This window comes from Dermacentor variabilis, chromosome 7, assembly GCF_050947875.1.
Source record: "Dermacentor variabilis isolate Ectoservices chromosome 7, ASM5094787v1, whole genome shotgun sequence".
In the NCBI taxonomy this organism is placed as follows: domain Eukaryota; kingdom Metazoa; phylum Arthropoda; class Arachnida; order Ixodida; family Ixodidae; genus Dermacentor; species Dermacentor variabilis.
The window spans coordinates 176,911,062-176,933,725 of NC_134574.1; the positions used below are offsets into that span (position 1 = coordinate 176,911,062).

Sequence of the window (22,664 nt, forward strand, 5' to 3'; positions counted from 1 at the left end):
GGCACATGTGGTTCAGATACAGATACCTGTATGCGGACTTGCACGACGTTGATGCGGAGATTAGGATAATTATGACACTCGTAAGGAAGAGGCAGCTGACGGCCGTAAGCTGTTGCGTTCTTTTCGCCAAATTACCCGGCCTGGTAGTGCTCTAAAGATGCTGTATAAAAGTGACACGCGGTGACAGGGAAGTTATGTTTAGCAGCCGACTGTACGTTTTGTAGCTTAAGTCTTCTTTCTTGTGCGTCTGTGCTGCCCTTATTAATGAGCCATTTCTTGACTATGTTCTTGACTATGTAACCGCGTTTGTGTGGATCCGTAGACGTGTGCTTTTTGTTGTACTTGTAAAATGCAAATAAAATATTTTCAAGCTTACTCAATCTTTGGTGTGTGCGTTTATTCCAGTCGAGGCCATCGTGCCACCTGGAAACCGCACTCTGTCAGTAGCCCTACACGAAATGCAACAGCTGGAGCGCGGCGGCACAACTCGGGGTAACGGCGGCGTAATAAACGAAAAACCGCTCGGGATGCCCTTAAAAGTCAGTTCAGAGTGTGCCTTAACTCGATATGACTCAGCGCTACATATATTCTGCTGCGCCTTGATCGTGCTCCCGCCAGTTTGGTTGCTGTGTGGCAAACGTAGCGCCTACATACATATGTAGGCGCTACGTTTGCCACACAGCAACCTAACTGGCGGGAGCACGATCGATGCGCATCAGCCAGAACCCAGTAGGTGAAGCGACCATACTGTGCAAAACCCCGTTTCCGTTTCCTGTTGTACAGCGCCACCCGTGGTCACATACTTTAGTTCACGACGCCACCGCTACGCTTATTTCCGTAGCACTGTGGAAGGTACAGTTTCCCTTCTCTAAGTTTGTATAGGTGTTCTGTGGTAGCAGTCGCTGGAGGCTGCAGGCTGCCTGGAGTTGTCCGTCGCTTCCCCTTGCCCTTCTTTTTGGAGGCAAGGCGCTTTGCAGGGGGAGCTGGCGGATCCTTCAGGAAGGCAGCTGCGCTCTGTCCAGTAGCTGGTGGAGCGTGATCATGAGTAGTCGCGCCCTCTCTTGGAGAAAGTGCAAAGGAGGCAGTCGATGACTCATCAGGCGTCCGAGAGACGGCGCTCGCGTTCTGTAGGAGCGGGGACAGGCAAGTCGCAGCAGCCGGCGCCGACATTTCGAGACCAGCGCCATCTTGTGCGTGGGTCAGGGACGATTTGATGGCCGTCACTCCTGGTTGTCGGGGGATTGCGCTGTCGACATCCGTCCGCTGTCCGCTCCGAGCGTACGTCGGGTGATACGTGAGCCTCGGAGCACGGTGCGGCGCTTGGTGGCTGCTTGCGAGGGCCGGCCATGTCGTCCTCCTCACTCTCAGCTTCACGGGCGCGTTTCCGCGAGCTCGAGGAGTCCATTTCTTCCTCGTCGTCTGAAGAGGGAAGGGAGGCGGCAGTCCTCTCAGCAAGGGTGGAGTCCTGCGTCAGGGAGATGGGGCTCGCCTGGGGTAACTCCACAGCTGCTGCCTGTGCCCCAGTGCTGTCGAGTACAGCCATAGGGAGAGCGGGAGCCGCTGGTTGCGTAGTGGTGGCTTGCTTGCGCAGCCACTCGTCGACAATGTGCGCGGCGCGGTTTTGGAGCTCTTCTCTCGCACGCAGCTCTTGAAGAGTAGTCGGCTCGAATGTCACGAGCGACATGCTGGCATGCCGACGGTGAACCGCGCGCGGTGGGCGTCCTTCCGGCGGGCGGAAACTCATGCTTAAAAAAAGAAGAAAAAAAAAACCGCTCACACAATACAACCGCAGGGCACGATATCAGGACGTCGCGAGAAACGCATGCCCACCGCGGAACACACTCTCGCTCGACACACGCAGCGCGCGCACAACACAACACACGTGGCGCGTGCACAAGGCACCACACCCGTGCGTGGAGCAGGTGTCTTGGTGTCTCGTCACTCGAAGTGTGGACGCCGGGTAGGGGGAGTGATCCTGCGGCAGGCACGATGCAGCGGGGACGCACGGGATGCACCCGACTCCCTACTGAGTCGACCGCGAGTGTGGATGGGCGAGACTAAATTGCTTGCCAAAAAGAGAGGCACTGGTGAAAAGAGGGAAGACATCAGGGGCCGATACTCGCAGCCCAACGTAGGGGAGAGGGAGGTGGCACGTGGGTTTGAGAAATCCTATCCCCTGGCGTGCTCTAAAGAGTGCCACTGTTTCCACCAATGCTGTGTGCGGCATGAAGGTGGTTGTGCTATTGGTTACAATGATGTGAACTCGCATGTGTGATTGGCTGGTTTGCGAATCCTTTGTACAACTGAGCGCTTAAAAAGTAATGTTTGGTTGTGTGGGGAGAGCGGAGCTTCGGGCTTGGACTCGAACAGACGCTTCGGCGTTTGAATAAAACGTCACTTCATCGGACAACGGCTCTTCCTTCGCGCTGCCACCGTGCACTCGAATCATCGAGGGGCGCCGACTTCGGACCTTCAACACCTTCCCTCCTTGACTACCGTTGAAGCTACGAGAGGACAAAGGGAAAGGAAATTAACTGAGGGGCTTCATAGAACTCTGCTCCGTCCCAGGTGGTGCGGCCGGGTACCACATTCCTGAGCTGACCCCGTGCCACGCAGCTGCCGGTCATCCGCAGTTCTCTGAAGTGCGCCCCGTCTGGTTGAATTGGAACACGTGCAGCGGGCTGAAATAGCTGGCACGTTGCCACCCCGTACGGCCATTCCTAACAATATAAATAAGAAAAAGTAGGGGGCCTAGAACACTACCTTGTGGGATGCCAGATGTTACTGGGAGGGGCACGGAAGTGTAATTATTGTCATGCACTGACTGCGATCGGTTAGTGAGAAATTCAATAACCCAATTTAAGATTGGGTTATTGATGCCCACATATCGGTCATGAAGTCAAGCCTCCGTATTCGTCTGAAGAAAATTCTTACCCTTGCTCCGATCGCTGTAGTCCGCATAGCCAATGGTGCCACTCTGGCTGTTGCTGGGTTGTGTACCACCCGTGTCACTGTTGCTGGACGCCACACTTCAGTTTTGATTTACGTCTTGAATCGGTGCCCGCATGCAATCATCTTAGGACTTGACTTTCTCTCGGCACATTCGGCTTTTATTGACTGCTCTGCAGGGGTTATCCAGCTTGTCTTACCTCATGCCGTTGAGGCATAGAAGGCTGATATCTACTTGAATTTGCAATATCTCTCGGCAGTAGCTGTGAAAGTGCGAAGTAGTATATTTCATGGGGTTGTGAAAAAAATTTGTTCTATTTTTTTTTCATAGTTCCAGTAATTTTACATGCTGTTAGGGTAGATATCAGCACAGTGCGGTCTACAATGTGCTAAATAAGCTACAGCATGATACTTATTGTGAAAATTTTATACGCAAGGAAGTGCCTCGAAATATTACTGTATGTTGCAGTTGTGTAGGACATAACTAAAAATATTGTTACGGGAAGGAAGAAGCGTTCGTCTATTTACAGGTAGCTTTTAATGGCTGAGCCAACAAGCGTAGAGCATCGATCTTGCTAAAACACTTCTTCGTCGTCTCCAGGACCACCATCAGCGTCGTCTTCTTTCCACATTACCGACTGTGACATCACCCCCGTCGGAAAAAGCACCTGATTGGTGCGGTTCATCGGTCGAAGAAAGGTAAGGTTTGAGACGGCTGACGTGGATGATGTCAGAGAGGGGTGAAGGCACCGTGGCATTCAGCGGAGACACTTCATATGTGACAGGGGTCACCTGGCGAAGGATGCGGTAAGGGCCATAGTATCGCGAGAGTAATTTCTCGGAAAGACCAACATGCCGAGCTGGATACCATACTAGCACAAGAGCGCCTGGTTCGTAGTTCACGTCGTGATGGCGCTTGTCGTAACGGTACTTCTGGCGTGTCTGGGAAGCAGATAGACGAATGCGGGCAATCTGGCGTGCTTGGGTCGCTGTGGCTATTACATCCCGAGTGTACTCTGTCGGCGAGTCGAGCGTGGTCGAGAGGAGTGTCTCGAAAGGCAAAGTCGGCTCACGGCCGAAGAGGAGATAGAAGGGTGAATAGCCAGCTATGTCGTGGCGCGAGGAATTGTAGGCGAACGTGACAAATGGTAGAGCAATGTCCCAGTCGCGGTGATCGGAGCAAACATACATTGCGAGCATGTCCGCTAATGTGCGGTTCAGGCGTTCGGTAAGACCGTTAGTTTGAGGATGGTAAGCGGTAGTAAGTTTATGTTTAGTAGCACATGATCGAAGTAGGTCGTCTATGACTTTGGCAAGAAAGTATCTGCCACGATCGGTGAGAAGTTGACGAGGTGCACCGTGGTGCAAGATAACGTCGTGAAGCAAGAAATCAGCGACGTCTGTAGCGCAGCTGGTCGGTAGGGCTCTAGTAATGGCATAGCGAGTTGTATAGTCCGTAGCGACGGCAATCCACCTATTTCCGGCCTCGGATATAGGGACTGGTCCAAGGAGATCAAGGCCAACGCGAAAAAAAGGGTCGGCCGGTATATCCAAAGGCTGCAGCAGTCCGGCAGGAGGCGCAGCTGGTCTTTTTCGGCGTTGACACGACTCACACGCGGCAACATAGCGCCGGACGGAGCGGGTGAGACGCGGCCAGAAAAACCGTCGCCGAATTCGGTCATAGGTCCGCGTGACGCCAAGGTGTCCAGCGGTGGGAACGTCGTGCAGTTGCTGCAGTACAATCGTTTGCAGATGAGACGGAATGACGATTAGGAGCTCGGGCCCATCGGGGTGCATGTTGCGGCGATACAGGATGCCATTTTGTAGTACGAACATGTGAAGGGATGGGTCAGACGGAGCAGAGAGCAGGCGTTCGATAATGGGGCGTAACGACTCGTCGCGTCGTTGTTCAGCGCCAATGTCTTGCAAGGCTGAGAGGGAAAGAACGCAGATCGGTGCGACATCCACTAAACCGTCCGGTACATCGACGGGATGACGAGACAGGCAGTCGGCGTCCTGATGTAGACGACCCGACTTGTAGACCACAGTGTAGGTGTATTCTTGCAGCCGTAGGGCCCAGCGACCGAGGCGGCCGGTGGGATCCTTGAGGGAGGAAAGCCAACAAAGGGCGTGGTGGTCGGTTGTAACTGTAAATGGTCGTCCATATATGTAGGGTCGGAACTTGCCCACCGCCCAAATGAGGGCGAGGCACTCGCGCTCAGTAATCGAGTAATTGCGCTCGGCGGGAGAGAGGAGGCGACTGGCGTAGGCGATAACGCGGTCGTGCCCACATTGGCGTTGAGCTAAAACTGCACCGATTCCGTAGCCACTGGCGTCAGTGCGGATTTCTGTCGGAGCGGAGGGGTCAAAATGGGCGAGAACAGGAGGTGTAGTAAGCAGCGTGATGAGCTGCGAGAAAGCAGGCGCTTGTTCAGAGCCCCATTAGAAAGGAACGTCTTTCCTCAGGAGGTCAGTCAGGGGACGGGCAACATGGGCGAAATTTTCCACAAACCTGCGGAAGTAAGAGCAAAGGCCCATAAAGCTGCGAACATCTTTGGCACGAGTTGGTACAGGGAAATTCTGCACAGCATGAACTTTAGCGCGGTCGGGGCGAATGCCTGACGAATCGACAAGGTGTCCGAGCATAGTTATTTGGCGGTGACCGAAGTGGCACTTGGACGAGTTGAGCTGTAAGCCAGCGGTGCGAAAAACAGAAAGAACAGATGAAAGTCTTTCAAGATGTGTCGCAAAAGTTGAAGAGAAGACGATGACGTCATCCAAGTAGCACAAACAGATGGACCATTTCAAACCACGCAAGAGCATGTCCATCATCCGTTCAAAGGTCGCCGGGGCATTGCACAAGCCAAATGGCATTACTCGGAACTGATATAGGCCGTCTGGTGTGACGAATGCGGTCTTTTCACGGTCCATGTCATCCACGGCAATTTGCCAATATCCAGAGCGAAGGTCTATAGATAAAAAATAAGTGGCACCGTGGAGACAATCCAGAGCATCGTCAATGCGGGGAAGTGGATACACATCTTTCTTGGTGATCGTGTTTAGATGACGATAGTCAACGCAGAATCGCCAGCTGTTATCCTTCTTTTTGACGAGAACAACAGGGGACGCCCACGGACTGGAAGAGTGTTCAATAATCCCTTTGGCAAGCATCTTGTCAACCTCGCTCTGGATAACTTGTCGTTCAGAGGGCGACACCCGGTATGGGCGTCTGCGAACAGGTGCTGCATCGCCGGTATTTATCCGATGCGTCACGACCGTAGTTTGACGCAAAGGGCGATCGTTCAGATCGAAAATGTCGGAGTAGGACTGGAGGAGGCCACGGAGCTGTGCGGCTTGTTGGGTGGAGAGGTCCGGTGCAATCATCTTTGTAAAGTCATCGGTCGGGGCTGATGCAGAAGGCGCAGAATGAGCAGTGGTCGAAGACGGCGCAACAGATAGAGCAGAAATGTGGCACTCGTGCGTTGGTGACAACGTGGCAAGAGACATGCCTCGAGGAACTACTTGCGGGCACTGTCCGAAATTTAGGATCGGAAGACATGTCTGATTGTCCGCAACAGAAACGATGGTGTGTGGGAAGGAGACATTGTGAGAAAGCAGGACTGACGTCGCGGGAGTGAGGACATAGTCTCCATCAGGTACAGGTGGGCTGGCTAAAACAGGGATGAAGGTTGCTGCAAGAGATGGCAGGCGTATAAAATCCGCGGAACAAAGCTGAGCTGGAGCTTGAGCAGGAAGGTCAATGGGAACAGGTAGGGGTAAGTCAAGTTGTACGACACCGGCGGAACAGTCAATCAGAGCAGAATGGGCGGACAAAAAGTCGAGTCCGAGGATCACATTATGAGGGCAACGTTCAAGCACACTAAACAAAACGGACGTGTGGCGACCGGCGACACTGACACGAGCAGTACTCATTCCAAGCACAGCCGGAGTTCCACCATCGGCGACCTGGAGCAGTCGAGTCGGAGCAGGGGTAAGTACCTTTTTCAAGCGCGTTCGAAGCTCCGCACTCATGATGGAAATTTGGGCTCCAGTGTCGATGAGTGCTGTAACGGGCAAACCATCCACGTCCACGTCCAGAAGGTTCCGATTAGTAGGCAGGGTCAGCAGAGGAATTTCAGGCCGGTGTTCTAGAGCAGCGTCACCTCCAGGAGCTGCCCCAGTTAGTTTCCCGTCGGAGAGCGGCGACGGTAAGCTGGGGATGGAGAGCGACGCAGCTGGGGCGAACGGGAGCGGCGACTATGTGGTGATGGCGATCGGCTGGTCGCGGTGGCTCGAGCGTTGTCAGGTGCGTCTTCAACCTCGGTGGAGAGTGATGGCGGGCGAGGATTCAGTGGGGAGCGGCGGTAGGCGGGAAAGCTTGGTCGTGAGTGGGCTGGCCAGGAACTTCGACAGTGGCGGGAGATGTGGCCCATACGTCCACAGTAAAAACAGATGGGTCTATCGTCATGGGTGCGCCATTCGGCCGGGTTGCGATAGCTCGGATACGGACCGTATTGGCTCCGGTGAACAGGGGCAGAGGCAGCAGACGAAGCAAAGTCAGGACGGCTGGCGGAGCAGATGGATGGAAGACCTACATTCGCAAGTTCTTGGCGAATGACCGACTGAATGAGTGACACAAGCGGCCGGGAATCGTCAAAGCACTGCGTCACAGGCGTGGCAGGAGACGCTGCTTCGATTTCTCGCCGAACGATACGGACGACGTTCTTGGAGGAGGTGGGCTCACGCGGTGGACAAATGTCTTCGCACGTCGACGAAGCTGCGGTATTAGGTAGGCGCGTAAACTGTTGAACTATGCGGCGACTCTTCGCGTCTTCAAAGCGGCGACATTCGTTAATGATCTCATTGACCGTTGTGATGTTCTTATAAACAAGCAGGTTAAACGCGTCGTCCGCGATGCCCTTTAAGACGTGGCTGACCTTGTCTGCCTCTGCCATATTGTTATCTACTTTGCGGCAAAGAGCGAGGACGTCCTGGATATAGGCCACGTACGATTCAGTGGACGTCTGTACACGGGTCCCAAGGTCCTTCTTTGCAGCACGTTGGCGGCCGACGGGTTTGCCGAACAAATCCCTAAGCTTCTGTTTGCACTGGTCCCAACTCGTAATCTCTTCTTCATGTGTTTCGAACCAGACCCGTTCTGTTTGCTTGAGGTAGAATATTACATTAGCCAGCATAAGCGTGTTATCCCACCGGTTGTATGCGCTGACCCGTTCATAATTCTGTAACCAGTCATCGACGTCAACGTTGTCAATCCCGGAAAACATGCCAGGGTCGCGAGGCTGGGCCAGGATGACTGTCGGGGGCGACACGGGGCCGCGGTTGAACTGTCTCCTTCGGAAGACATGGCGGCCAGGTTACGTCCGCTGCGGAGCTCCGTTTTGCTCGATTACCCCGCACGTCCACCAATGATGTTACGGGAAGGAAGAAGCGTTCGTCTATTTACAGGTAGCTTTTAATGGCTGAGCCAACAAGCGTAGAGCATTGATCTTGCTAAAACACTTCTTCGTCGTCTCCAGGACCACCATCAGCGTCGTCTTCTTTCCACATTACCGACTGTGACAATATATAGCACTTACACAAAAACCAATGACATATTTGAAATCTACATAAAGAAACTCTATGAATGGCAGTATTTTGATATCTTTAGTACAAATAATAATTTTTTTTTTCTTGTAGCATCTTCCAGCAAGTGCACCTTATGCCAACTGTGCCAAAATTCAGTATTTTCACTTGCTTAGAGCTATAAAATGATAGTATGGGTGTGCACATGCTCAAGTATATGAATACAAACCAACTAGTGAATGTTCAAATAATCTAATTTGTGAATTTATTATCTGCCATTCCATTTTTCGAAGATTCGGTGAAACATCCGGCTGAATGAAATCTGTTCCTTGCATGCAGCCTATCCACGACACTCAGTCTGTGTGGGTACAATGATCATCCGTGTCAACCACACAGATAAAACAAAACAGTGCTTGTGAAAAATGCGATACTATGTGCGAAGATAGGAGCAATTAGCCATCGGAAGGCACCCAGATCGTATTTGATACACATGTTCACACACTTGGATTCATTAAGCACACAGGTGAGTTTCTATATGTGCTCATGGTATTTTCTAGCTGATCTCCGTGCGCCTGAACAGCGCTTCAACAGCTGTCGAAAATCCATATGTGTGTGATCTCGGAACCAATTAGCCACTCATGTAAGATATATCAGCGGCAAGCTTTCCCCAACAGCTTGCGGCCTGTACTACATCGCCCAACAACGAATTTTCGTCATGGGCACACTAACTTGGTCGTGAGGCCTAATTGTGCACTGCTTTGTCGGGTCTATCGGGTGTGGGCAACTAAAGTTATAAGAAGTTAGGTGCCGAATTGACTCATCCATTTGCAAAGATTGCGTGAAACTCGGAAAGCCGCAATGCACCTTACAATGAAAGCGAGTGTTTGGGATTGTAGAACCATTGTTCACAGCCATCCTCGCCACCTTTGCTACACACCGTATGGTGGTATGTCCTTTCGGATGCCGTTCATAGAGGCTCCTTGGTCTTTTGTAGCTTCGAGCATAGTTATTGTGGAGCATTGTTATTTGTTGCAATACATGTTTTGTGTATTTTAGCAAAGCATATGAAAGCACATTTGTAATTTGGAACAAAAATAAGACATTTTACGTCACTTTTTTGTCTTATGCCTGACGTAAAATTCTGCAAAGTTGTAATATTTGTCTGTCATAGGCCTGGCCACGTAGGTTTGCTCTTGCTAACTTGCACAATTTTACATATTTGTTCACAAAAGCTTATTACCTATATAAATGAAACTGTTCACAACATGCCATGTGACATATACTGTGCATTGAGAGACAAGCTCAATTAGCTGCTGCTGACTGTAGGCCTTGCATCTTCGTTTATTGTTGAGCAATGCTTACTGACTGCGCAGTAATGACGAGTTGCACCAAATGGCTACTCCCAAAAGGTGAACTTTTCTGCTCCAAAACTGCTCCAATAGGCTGGTACAGCTGCTCCTAAACAGCTCCAGCACTGCCCTTTTTCTAGTCCAAAAATTTCCCCAAATCTTATTTACTTTATTTATCTTAATAATAAAATAAATCTTAAACTGGCTTGACAACCACTGAGAAAGGAAACGAAAGCAGGACAGATGATTATCGTTGTGGAAGAAAGGTAAGCCCCAGATGGTGTAAACTTCTTTAATAACACAAGAAAGTACACATATGGGGTTACCTTATAAGAAAGAAACTCTACACCCTTTGGTGTTTATCTTGTCCCACAGCAATAGTCATCATCTATCCATCCAAAGAAAGGAGATGTCATGTCCTTTCTTTAATGCTAAGCATCCAATATATTCCAGTCAAAGTGGCGGGCGCCTCTCTGCATGCCGCAGCGTTCCTGCCGGGAAGGCACTAAGTGCCCAAGGTTAAAGTACAGACAGTATTGCTAGCAGTTGCCATATTTACTAAAATCTAGGCTGGCCCCGAATCTAAGCCTACCCCCGAAAGTCTGAGGCCAGGAAAAAAACACAAAAAAACGCTATTGTAGGCTGAACAAAAAAGCAAGGAGGTTCACAAAATTCACAAAGTAAGGTTCACAAAATTATTATCATCATTGTCAGCCTGTTTCATGTCCCCTGCAGGACGAAGGCCTCTCCCTGTGATCTCCAATTACCCCTGTCCTGTGCCAACAGATTCCAACTTGCACCTGCAAATTTCTTAGTTTCACCACTCCATCTAGTCTTCTGCCGTCCTCAACTGCACTTCCCTTCTTTTGGCACCCATTCTGTAACCATAATGGTCCAACGGTTATCTAACCGGCGCATTACGGGACCTGCACAGCTCCATTTCTTTCTCTTAATGTGAATTAGAATATCGGCTATCCCCGTTTGCTCTCTGATCCACAACGCTCTCTACCTGTCTCTTAAAGTTACGCCTAACATTCTTCGTTCCATCGCTCTTTGTGCATTCCTTAACTTGTTCTCAAGCTTCTTTGTCAGTCTCCAAGTCTCTGCCTCATATGTTGGCACCGGTAAAATGCAGTAATTATACACCTTCCTTCTCAGTGATAATGGTAAGCTGCCAGTCAGGAGATGACAATGTCTGCTGTATGCACTCCAACCCATTTTTATCCTTCTGTGAATTTCCTTCTCATGGTCAGGGTTCCCTGTGATTACTTGACTTAGGTAAACATACTCCTTCACAGACTCTAGAAGCTGACTGGCGATCCTGAACTTTTGTTCCCTTGCCTGGCTATTCATGATTATGTTTGTCTTCTGCATATTAATCTTTAACCCCACTCTTACACTTTCTCTGTTAAGGTCCTCAATCATTTGTTGTAACTCGTCTAAAGTGTTGCCGAACAGAACAAAGTCATCTGAAAACCGATGGTTGCATAGATATTCGCCATTGATCCTTACTCTTAAGCCTTCCCATTTGAATAGCTTGAATACTTCTTCCAAGCATGCAGTGAATAGCATGGGAGAGATTGTGTCTCCTTGTCTGGCTCCTTTCTTTATAGGTATTTTTCTACTTGTGGAGAATTACGGTAGCTGTGGAATCTGTGTACGTATTTTCCAAGATATTTACGTAAGAGTCCTGTAGTCCTTGATTACGTATTGCCTCGATAACTGCTGGTATCTCTACTGAATGAAATGAAATGCCTTCTTGTATTCTATGAAAGCCATATAGAGATGCTGATTGTGCTCTGCAGATTTCTCGATTACCTGATTGATTACATGGATGGGATCCATTGTTCAGTATCCCTTCCTGAAGCCAGCCTGTTATCTTGTTGACTGAAATGTTGCCCTTACTGTGTTAGAAATTGTCTTGGTGAATATTTTATAATACTGGTAGTAAGCTAACGGGCTTATAATATTTCGATTTTTTAGTGTCTCCCTTTTTGTGGTCTAGTATAATGTTGGCATTCTTCCAGTTCTCTGGGACCCTTGAAGTCGTGAGACATCTTGTATAAAAGGCCACAAGCTTTTCAAGCATGATGTCTCCTCCATCTTTGATTAAATTGACTGTTATTCCATCTTCTCCTGCCACTTTTTCTCGTTTCATGTCTTGTGAGGCCCTTCTTACTTCATCACTAGTTATAGAGGAAGCCTGTGTAACCTGTTCATTACTACTTTGAATGGAGGTATTGTGGCTGCTGTGGTGTTGTACTGGTCAGTAGAGAATTCTTCCGCTGCTTTAACCATGTCTTCAATATTGCCGATGACATTATTACCCTGCCTATCTTTCAGTGTATACATCTCGGTTTGTCCTATGCCAAGTTTCCTTGTCACTGATTTCAGGCTGTGTCCATTTTCTACGGCTTCTTCAGTCTTTCTCACATTATAATTTCGAATGTCACTTATTTTCGCCTTGTTGTTCAGTTTTGACAGTTACGCGAATTCTATCTTATCTCTTGAGTTGGACACTTTCATTCTTTGTCGTTTCTTTATTAGGTCTTTGTTACTTGGAAGAGCTTGCCTACTGGTTGCCTTGGTGCCTTACCTCCCTCTTCAACTGCTGCTTCTGACGCCAGCCTCATTACGGTTTCATTTGTTACCTCTATGTCATCTTCATCTCTCTGTTATAAGGGCTACATATTTGTTTGCGAGTCTTAGCCTTAATTGGTCTGTTTTTACCCTTACTGCATCTAGGTTGGCCTGTTTCCTTATGACCAATTTTGCTCTTTCTCTCTTCAAATTGAGGTAAATCCTAGACCTCGCTAACCTAGGATCACTGCACATTACCCTACCTAACACTGTGCTTGAATCGGCAGAAAGTATGAAATCAATTTCACTTCTTGTTTCACCATTAGGGCTTTTCCAGGTCCACTTTCTGTTGCTATGCTTCCTGGAAAAGGTGTTCGTTATTCTCAGCTTATTCCTTTCTGCGAATTTTACCAGCATCTCTCCTCTAGCGTTCCTAGAATCGACGTCGTAGTTGCCAATCGCTTGTTCACCAGCCTGCTTTTGCCCCAGTTTTGCATTGAAGTTGCCCATTGCTGCAGTATGCTGAGTTGGCACTTTTCTCATTGCAAATTCCACATCTTCATAAAACTGTTGACAGTACTCCCCAAGATCTTCAAAGCCGGTGTTAAACTTTCAATCCAAGCATTCCAAAGTAGTAAAAAACGGAATTTCCATGTCATGCCTTAAGTCTTCTCTCACCAGATCCTGCATGCACATAATGAGTGCCAGTTTTAATGCACAGGTCCGGCGCCTATTAGAAGCAGGTTATCCTGGCGTAGCAGTGGCCACTGTGGCTGAACTCCAAAAGAATTCGGTTTTGAGGGAGACGGACGTAATTATAGAAAGCAGTAATAGCAAAAAAAGAGTAGTGGCTATTCCGTACATTCATTCAGTATCGCACAGGCTTAAAAAAGTTGAAAGTAGATATGACGGTAATGTTGCTTTCACTGCTCCCTAGTAAGCTAGGTAAGATATGCGCTGCCGTGCAGAGGAAGAAGGAGCAGGTAAAAGGCAAAAAAAGAACCGATATTTGTCCTGTGATGCACAATAACAACAGTTTTACTGACTGTTGTGTAGGTGTGGTTTATAACGTTCCCTTTATCTGTGGCCAGTTCTACGTAGGGCAAACGGGGTGGTGTATCAATCAGAGGCTAATGGAACATAAAAGGTCGTTAACCGGTTGATCGCCTTCTAATCTTTCCCTACATTGCCAAGATTGTAACTGCACGCCAGAATTAGATGAATGCACTATATTGTACAGGCACAAGAATGAAGATACGCGTCTTATGGTAGAGTCATGGCATATCTATAATGGTGGAAGTGTGTGCGGCAGTCAGCCTTCGATTACTTTACAAAAGGAAGAGATTAAGTGCCTTAACAGCTATCCCTCACGTAGACCGGCACATGTACCCAACTGACACGTGGTGGTACCATTACAGAGCTTGCACAGATGAGTTTTGTGTCTTTTCTTTTTTCGCCTCAGTGCTCCCTTCAATTGATAGTCGGTGTTCGTGTTGTCCACTTCTCTTCTCTTGTGTCTTGTCTGCGCGCCTCACCTTCTTTGCATAACAAACTTCAAGCTTTGGGAACTTTACACAAGGGTGTACCTGCAAGGTGGTTGAGAGCTTGCACACCATATATAAAAATAAAGATAGAAAAGATTGATCACGTTAGCACCACAGATAATTTCTTTTCCCGTGTGTCTTGCTTGCTTTCATGTTTCCAGGCACAAGGCCAAGGTGTCGCCATCCCACCGCACAGTGCGCGAACTGAATCGGCCGCAGCAGCGGCGCATTGTACCTCTGTGGCGTGGTGTCACCTTTCACCCGACCACTACTCAAGGTTAGAGCAGTGCACTTTCCATGATTAGCTGCGCAGTGTTGCTTCATTTGGTGCCAAGGTCTACAGCTTGAGTGACAGAAAATTTCAATTGAAACTGTCCATAATTATTGTCGAAGAAAGCATTACCCTCTTTAAAATCCATTGCAATTTTTTGTGTTCATAGTAGGGTAAGGCAGGGCAAACTGAGACAGGGCAAGACGGGACATTTTGACTTTGCTGCCATCTATCACTAAAACTGGGAAGTACATTTTTTGCTTCCCACTTCACTGATACATGCCGGTAGTTGTCCATTTCTCACTATAAGAAAAGTTTGTGATTGCTCGAAGAACTCGGGTGGGAAAAAATTTGCAGTGGTTGTCAACGATCTCGTGACCTGCCAAAAGGGGTGAAATTCTGCTCGGTGAAATTTTCGAAGCTGTGTCCATGGACCTACTCCAGCTTCACTACAGCAACTTCAGTATTTATAGTGTTGCTTTTTACCAGTAGCCACATGCTGCCAAAATTTTAGTTCTGCAAGTGCAGTGGGTTGAATGGGGGAATTATTTTAATGGGGACATTTCAAAACAGGCATACATAACAAGAAGGCATTCAATCAGCACAAAGTGTTTCTTACCACACCAGTCGCTTGTTTATGCATTATCTTATATGTTTCTATTTATGGTAGTCTCTATGTAACAGAGAAAATCATCTATAGCTTCCCGGGCTTAAAACGACATCAGAGATGCATTAGAAGCTGTTCAGGGCCAGACTCACTCCATTGGTGCTGCTGTGAGGTTGTTCGATGTCCCCAAGTAAGCTCTCCACAGACACGTGAGGAAATGGGAAGAGATTGAAAACCAAGCGCTTCACAAATGCGTGTTGGGATCAAAACGGCAAGTTTTATCTGGTGTACAAGTAAAGCAGCTCATCGAACACATCCTATGTATGGGGCGAGCTGTGCTCGAGTTTTGTACAAATGTATATTTATTGCGAAGCAATTGCCCTCAAGCACCTATTAAACAGAGAAAGGAAAGTAGTGGGTAAATACTGGCTTTATTCTTTCTTGAAGTGGCACAAATAAATTCTGTTGCTTCAAAAACCAGAAGGAATTCGAGAAGCTGACACCCTCTTGAATATTCAGTTTAGATGAAACTGGTGTCAAAAACGTGCATAACCCTTCTAGAGTTATTAGAGAGCTTTAGTTGAGCGCGTTTACGCTCCGCTAAGCAGTTAAGCGGAGCGGAAGCGCGAATGCGCATGCGCCGTCCGCTTAGCCGTAAGCGGGCTAGCGGAGCGAGGAACACAAGCTGCCTGAGCGGAGCGTGCCTCGCAGCGCTTTGGCTAGCGTTGGCGTCAGAACGGATTGGATTGGATGCAAAAAGCAAGCGCGCTGGCTAACACGTGGCTTTCCCCAAGACGGCGCTTTATTTTGCATTGGATAAAATGGACCGGTAACGCATTACAAGCGCACGTCTAGACACTTCATGGATGAATAGTTATATATATACATATATACGTTTTATTGTATAAGAGGATCATAAGGTGTTTTTATTTTCTTTCATTACCCTGAATTTGGCCAGGGGACGCTGCTACTACGAAAGGTTCGCTCCGCTACGCTAAACGTGTAACTAAAACGTGAAAATCGCCGCCGCTCCGCTGTGGCTTAGCGGGGCAGCTCGGAGCGGAGCGTACTAAAGACGCTCAACTAAAACACTCTATTAGTTCAACAGGTAGAAGGACCTAACAAGTGGGGAGAGAGGGTGGACTTATTCCTTCCACAATGGTATTCCCTCGCAAGCACCTTAGACAGCCACTGACAGCACAAGCCCCCTTTGGCACAGTGCAGTGTGTGTTAGATAGTGGTTGGGTGAATGGCAGGGACAACTGGATCACTTGCTGATGCTTAAGCTACAACCGCTTGATGTCAGCTTTTTCAAGGCATTCAAAGCAGCATACAATAATGTCTCCCGTGAATGCTCGATTAGCCACTTAAGGGAACGAATCATGATGGACCACGTTTGTGGGTCAGTGGCAAAGGCTTTTGAAAGATTGGGCAACCTTGTTAAACCGTAGTTGGCCAGAGCTCGGAAAAAGTACATGCTAAATAGTAGTACTGTTTAACTGAAATAGCATGAGCTCGCCCACTTATGTGTCAAAAACGGAACTCAGAGAGAGTGTGATGAAGGGGCAAAAACATGCAGTATTTATTCACTTCGCGTGACAAAAAGTCTCTTTTCATTTGAGCCAGCCACCTCTTCTCCACAAACACTTGCATAGCAGATTCCTCGTTGGCATTGCATATTCTCCGTGCACTGGTGCGGTAGCACTGCAGAAGTCGCGGGGCACCTTTTTCATTGCGGGGAGTTGTTCTCGTCGCAGCGATTGCATTCATGAGGCTGACGTAACGTGCAGCTTCTGCCACTGTCGAGCCTGAGTCACCCGTGCTGTTGCTTTCCGTGTCGTCCTCATGATTGTCGTTAGCGACACTTAGGCAACAACAGAGGCAACCATGGCGAAAAGTCGAACCTCTTAGTCGACATCTTTTCGCGGTTGCAGCAGCCCTGCCGTGCAGCTTCTTCGCATTCCAAATGCCACACACCATAGTCAACGGTAGATCCCTGTCGCGTGCCAGCACTGTCTTCTTCTTGCCATGTTTGATAGCACGAATGCTGAGCACCTGGTGTATTTTTATTCGAGCTTCGGCATGACACGAGTCCTCGCTTGTACAATGCCACAATGCTCTCTGGCACGGCGCTGAAAGGATGTTGATGTGGCTTCACGCACAAATGCACAGGACGCTTGGAGGCCGTTGTTCTGATCTCTGAGGCTGGTTGTTCTGCCGGGCTGCCCGATGGGGACGACGCACCGCCGTGATTGCACGACCAATATGTTAGCCAATAATTGTTAAGCAATATGTACGCAATAAGCTGGTACTGTTTATGCGGATACAAAATGCATTATTTTCAATGGCCACTGAGTCGGGGATTTGACTTTACTACTTTTAAAACGAAACTACTGTTTAAAGTGGGTACGGTTTAACCAGGTTTTACTGTATCAGCAACATTAATGCTGTGTTTCAGAAGGGTAGTGTGTGGCCGTTTTCCCACACTGTTCTACATGACCCTGAGTTTGATGAGCCGCTGTCCACCAGCTTAACAGGAGAGAATGTAGAAAAAGATGAAGGCAATAATGCCCACATAACCTTGTCGAGAAGCACCAAGAACAACAAGCAAACTGTTCCGACAGGTGTTACTTTCCAGGAGATTTCTCGAATACTAAGGTTAAGAAAAACCAAAGCAAGGAACTCCGAAGCTAGCACAGTTCTAACATCATTGCCTCACAAAGACAAGTTGACAATGATGAAAGCCACGAAATGGCCATGCAGCTCTGCATTTAGAAGACAGGAAAAGGCAAAGAAGACTCGTGAGGACAGATCCAGTCTTCATTCATTGAATGAGCCAGTAAAGGGGAAACATTCAACAAAGTGCAACAATAGCTGAAAGAAGGACTGGCGGTGCTTGATCTGCAAGTAGTTGTGGAGTGCCACAGCACCAGGCTCTGTTTGGATTCAGTTTAGCAGGGAAGAAGTTTGGGCGTGTTGGTGGGATACATACAGACTGGGATACATAGCGCAAAGAAGTATCGTACGTTCTTTCCTGTCACGCGCTCTAAGTCATGTGCTCACTTGCTGGATGAGGGCCTTAGTAAGCATGTGGCTCGTCTGGAAGCAGCGAACTATCCGAGACATATCATTATCTCGGTTGCTGAAGGCCTGAATCGTCAAAGGAAACTAACTTCACGCATGAGCGATGAGCAGAGAGCGGGTGACGAAAGAGAAAGGAAAGAAGAAAGGGACAACCGAAAAGTGGCGGTAATTCCCTACTTTCATAAGGTTTCCCACAGCCTAAAAAAGGTTGGGCAACATTCTGGTGTAAATGTTGTGTTCACAGCACCTAACAAACTCTTGAGGTTGAGTGTGTTGAGCTGTTCAATGAGGAAACGAAAGCCTGGTTGCGCTCCCGCGCACAAAGATCCTTTTGTTACATGCACTCGCAATGTTGTGTATAAGATCCCACTTTCGTGTGGGAAGTACTACGTGGGCCAGACGGGCAGATGTTTAAACGTGCGTCTGGCGGAGCATAGTAACAAAGTGGAGAGCATCGCAATAGATGGGCATCTGGCTGCCCATTGTAGAAAATGTGACGCGAAGGCACCATGCTTGCCGCTCTTGAAACAAACTATTGTTGTCTGTCGCCACAGGAATAAGATTACGAGGGAAATTGTGGAAGCAGCTGAGATAGCCAGAGCAGGTGACGAGTGCGTTAGCACGCCGTCTATGCTTTTATCAAGAAAAGAGCTTGAATTTTTGGGCATAGTAGTCACATGACTCTTTTTACTCCTTCCCTTCAATGTGTCTATTGCAGTGGCGTCCCAGTGAGTATATATATACTCACCAGCTGCAATAAATAAATTGTTGAAAGTTAGCGCTCGTCTTGTGTTCTGCTTGTCCCTGTGCCATTTTTTGCGCTATGTATCCCAGTCTGTTTGGATTCAGTGCCTGGAGTGTAAAGAGTGGGCCCATGAAGACTGAGTGGGAGCATACAGACTGTATTTCAAGTGCTTCTTCTGCAAGAACTGAACTGAACAGAACAGATTGGAGCAAAAAGACATTTTTTTAAATATTTATTTACAGATACTGCAGGCCCTTCTCGGGCCCATGCAGGAGTGGATACTAAGAATACAAACAAGAGAAGTAAATTTAAACTAATTACTTGACATAATTGCAAAGATATAATACATAGAAAAGTAAAAAAAAAACATGGCAATATACCGGATATAGATGACAAATGAATACTCGAACAAGGCAATATTGTTACGTGCGAAGGAGACCGTTTTTAGCCCTTACGGATGAAGGGGACCGTTTACTTTAGGTCGCGAAGGTGAGCGCAAGAGCGGTCAACTGGTTAATCAACTCAGCGTCGTTCTCTTCTTCTTTCCTCTACTCGGGACCGCAAGCACATTCACCGGTCTTCGTTTTCTTCATGCGTAACATTCCCCTCGTCACAGACGAAGCCCGCCGGGCGAGTTAATCCATTTGCCTTGACGTGAACAATTTCAAGCGGGCAACATGGACCACTTGTGTCCTGGCAGCTCTTCTACCACTCGCCGTGAGGCGAGCTATGTTCTACGTGGCTTCCGTGAGTTTGTTAACAATAACAAACGGTCCATCGTAGGTGGCCAAAAGCTTTTGGCATAACCCGCGTTTCCGTACTAGAGTACACAGCCAGACTAAATCACCAGGGCGATAGGTTACCGGACGGTGGCGAATGTCGTAGCGTTCTTTCGATATGTCCTGCGATGCCAAAGTGCGCAAACGAGCAATACGACGAGCTTCTTCAGCAAGGCAGAGAGTCTCGGCGACAGTGGGATTTTCATGACTACAGAAAGGGAAAACAGTGTCGACTGTGTACCGGGGTGGCCGTGCGTACAGCAGGAAGAAAGGGCTATAGCCGGTAGTCTCGTGCTTGGCGGTGTTGAACGCGTACGTGATAAAAGGCAGTACGTCATCCCAGTTTTTGTGGTCGGATGAAACATACATGGATAGCATGTTTACAATTGTTCGGTTGGTGCGCTCCGTAAGCCCATTCGTTTTTGGATGGTATGGTGTCGAGTGACGCAAGAGGGATCCACACAAACGAAGCAGCTCCTCTACGACGTCCGCTGTGAATTGTCGTCCACGGTCGCTGATGATCACGCGAGGCGGACCATGTTGCAGGATCACATATTGCAGCAGGAATGTTGAAACGTCAGTGGCAGTTGCAGAGGGCACGGCCGCCGTCTCGCAGTAGCGCGTGTGGTAGTCGACGCAAACAACTATCCAACGATTTCCCTTGGCTGATTTTGGAAATGGACCTACGAAGTCAATGCCCACTTGTTGGAAAGGCGTGCTTGGAGGCGGGATCAGCTGCAGGAGACTAGCTGGAGCAGTAGATGGCCGTTTGTGGCGCTGACACTGCATGCAGCTGGCCACATACGTCTCAACAGACTGTCGCATTCCAGGCCAATAAAAGCGCTCCTGAATCCGGTAGAGCGTCCTCGCCGAACCTAAATGGCCAGACGTAGGGTCATCGTGCATAGCACTCAGAATCGCTGTGCGAAGGCTCTCCGGTACCACTAGGAGGAAACGTGCGCCAGTGCTGGAAAAGTTCTTCTTATACAGTAGTCCATCACGTACACAGAAATGGTTTGCTGCCGTCGAGGCGGTCGCAGCCGTGAAGAGCGGTGTTAATTTATTGTCTTTTCGCTGTTCGGCTTTGAAGCAGTCGAAGTCTGGAAAACGGGGCGACACAGAAGCCACGAGGTGATCGAAGTCGTCGGCGTCACAGTCCGTGATGCTAAGTGCCATACGCGAGAGGCAGTCCGCGTCAGCGTGTCGTCGACCGCTCTTAAAGATACGGTGAAGCTGTATTCTTGCAGTCGGAGCGCCCAGCGCGCAAGGCGGCCACAAGGGTAACGAAGATTCACAAGCCAACACAATGAGTGGTGGTCGGTGACCACTGTAAAGGGGCGTCCATACAGGTAAGAACGAAACCGCTGAACCGCAAATATTACCGCGAGACATTCTTGTTCAGTGACAGTGTAATTCTGCTCGGGCCTACTTAATGAGCGGCTTGCATATGCGATCACGTGTTCGCGGTCACCGTAGCGTTGAACTAGAACGGCACCAATACCTACGCCACTGGCATCCGTATGGAGTTCCGTCGGAGCTGAAGGACTGAAGTGTTGAAGAACCGGTCGTGACGTCAGCAGAAACTTCAACTGACGAAAAGAGTCGCACCGGAGTCCACTCAAAACGGGTGTCCTTTCGTAGCAGGCATGTCAGCGGATACGCGACGTCGGCGAATTTAGGAATAAATCGGCGGAAATAGGAACAAAGCCCCAGAAAACTATGGAGCTCCTTGACAGAGTGCGGTGCACTGAACGCTTCAATGGCTGCTGTTTTCTGGGGATCACGGCGGATGCCATCCTTGTCGACAAGGTGCCCAAGCACAAGGGTTTGGCGTTCACCGAAGTGGCATTTCTTAGAGTTTAAAACTAGACCAGCGTTTCTGATGCAGTTCAGGACAATATCCAGGCGCGAGTTGTGTTCGCTGAAGGTGCGGCCAAAGATGACGTCGTCGTCGAGGTAGCACATGCAGATGTTCCACTTCAAGCCGCGCAGAACAGTATCCATAAATCTCTCGAAAGTTGCCGGAGCGTTGCACAATCCAAATGGCATCACATTAAATTCGAAGAGCCCGTCAGGGGTTACAAAGGCAGTCTTCTCCTTGTCGTGAGGATGCATCGGAATTTGCCAATAGCCGGATCGTAAATCTACTGAGGAAAAGTTAGAGGCGGAATGAAGGCAGTCTATTGCGTCATCAATACGTGGGAGTGGGTACACGTCCTTTTTTGTTATAGCATTCAAACGGCGATAGTCGACGCAAAATCTCCAAGATCCAACTTTTTTTTTAACAGGAATCACTGGAGCTGCCCACGGACTCGCTGACTCTTGTACGACTCCTTTTTCATCATTTCGTGCACTTGTTCGTTGATAATCTGGCGCTCTGATGGTGAAACACGATATGGCTTTTGTCTAATCGGAATTGCCGAACCCGTGTTGATGGTATGGCGCGTTCGAGACGCAGGGATCGCAGGTATTTTGTCCTTCTGCGCAAAGTCGAATACTGAAACGTGCTTCGAAAGCACACGCACTAACGTTATGCGTTCACTCGTGCTGAGCGTTTTATTTACCATCGACATAAGGGCTGTTTCTGAACTGTGGCCATCAGGTTCTTCCGGCACATCTGTAAGTTCAGCCACTGATAAGGACGCGTGTTCCCTGGCGAAGGCTAATTTCATGCCGTCTGGTAGTATAACGGGCTCCTTAGAACAGTTTACTGTCCATAAGCCAGTGCGTCCGCCTTTGATCGACACCACACAATGTGGCACCAACACATTCTTCTTCACACAGGTAAAGTGCATCGGTTCTACAGTAGCTTAGAAGCTGTCGGAATCGGCGCCGCAACAGACAACGGGAACGCAAACGGTAGATGACGCAGGTATGACCCTATCACCACAAACACACAGTGTAGTTTCACGATCTACGGGTTTCTCCAGGAGTCCTGATGGAATCGCACCACTTTCCCTTTGCGGCAGCCGACAGTAGTACCACACTCCCGCAAGAAGTCCATGCCGAGAATAACATCATGGGTCGACCGAGGAATAATTATAAACTCTGTCGTAATAACATGGCCTCCCAAAAACACGTCAGCACTACACACCCCAATAGGTCGCAACGGCTCGCCATTCACTCCACAGAACTTTGAATCTTGGTCCCATTTAAACAAAACCTTTCGCCCT

At 48.6% G+C, this 22,664-nt stretch overlaps 1 protein-coding gene across 3 annotated transcripts in view; it reads left to right on the forward strand.

Annotated features, from left to right (window-relative positions):
* The window catches only part of LOC142588535 (uncharacterized), a 198,515-nt gene that overhangs the window by 121,392 nt on the left and 54,459 nt on the right, over window positions 1-22,664 (forward strand). For all 3 annotated transcript variants that reach the window (XM_075700375.1, XM_075700376.1, XM_075700377.1), the window contains exon 5: window positions 14,167-14,282. In XM_075700375.1, coding sequence (XP_075556490.1) covers window positions 14,167-14,282 — 116 coding nt within the window. The remainder of the gene's footprint in view (window positions 1-14,166; window positions 14,283-22,664) is intronic.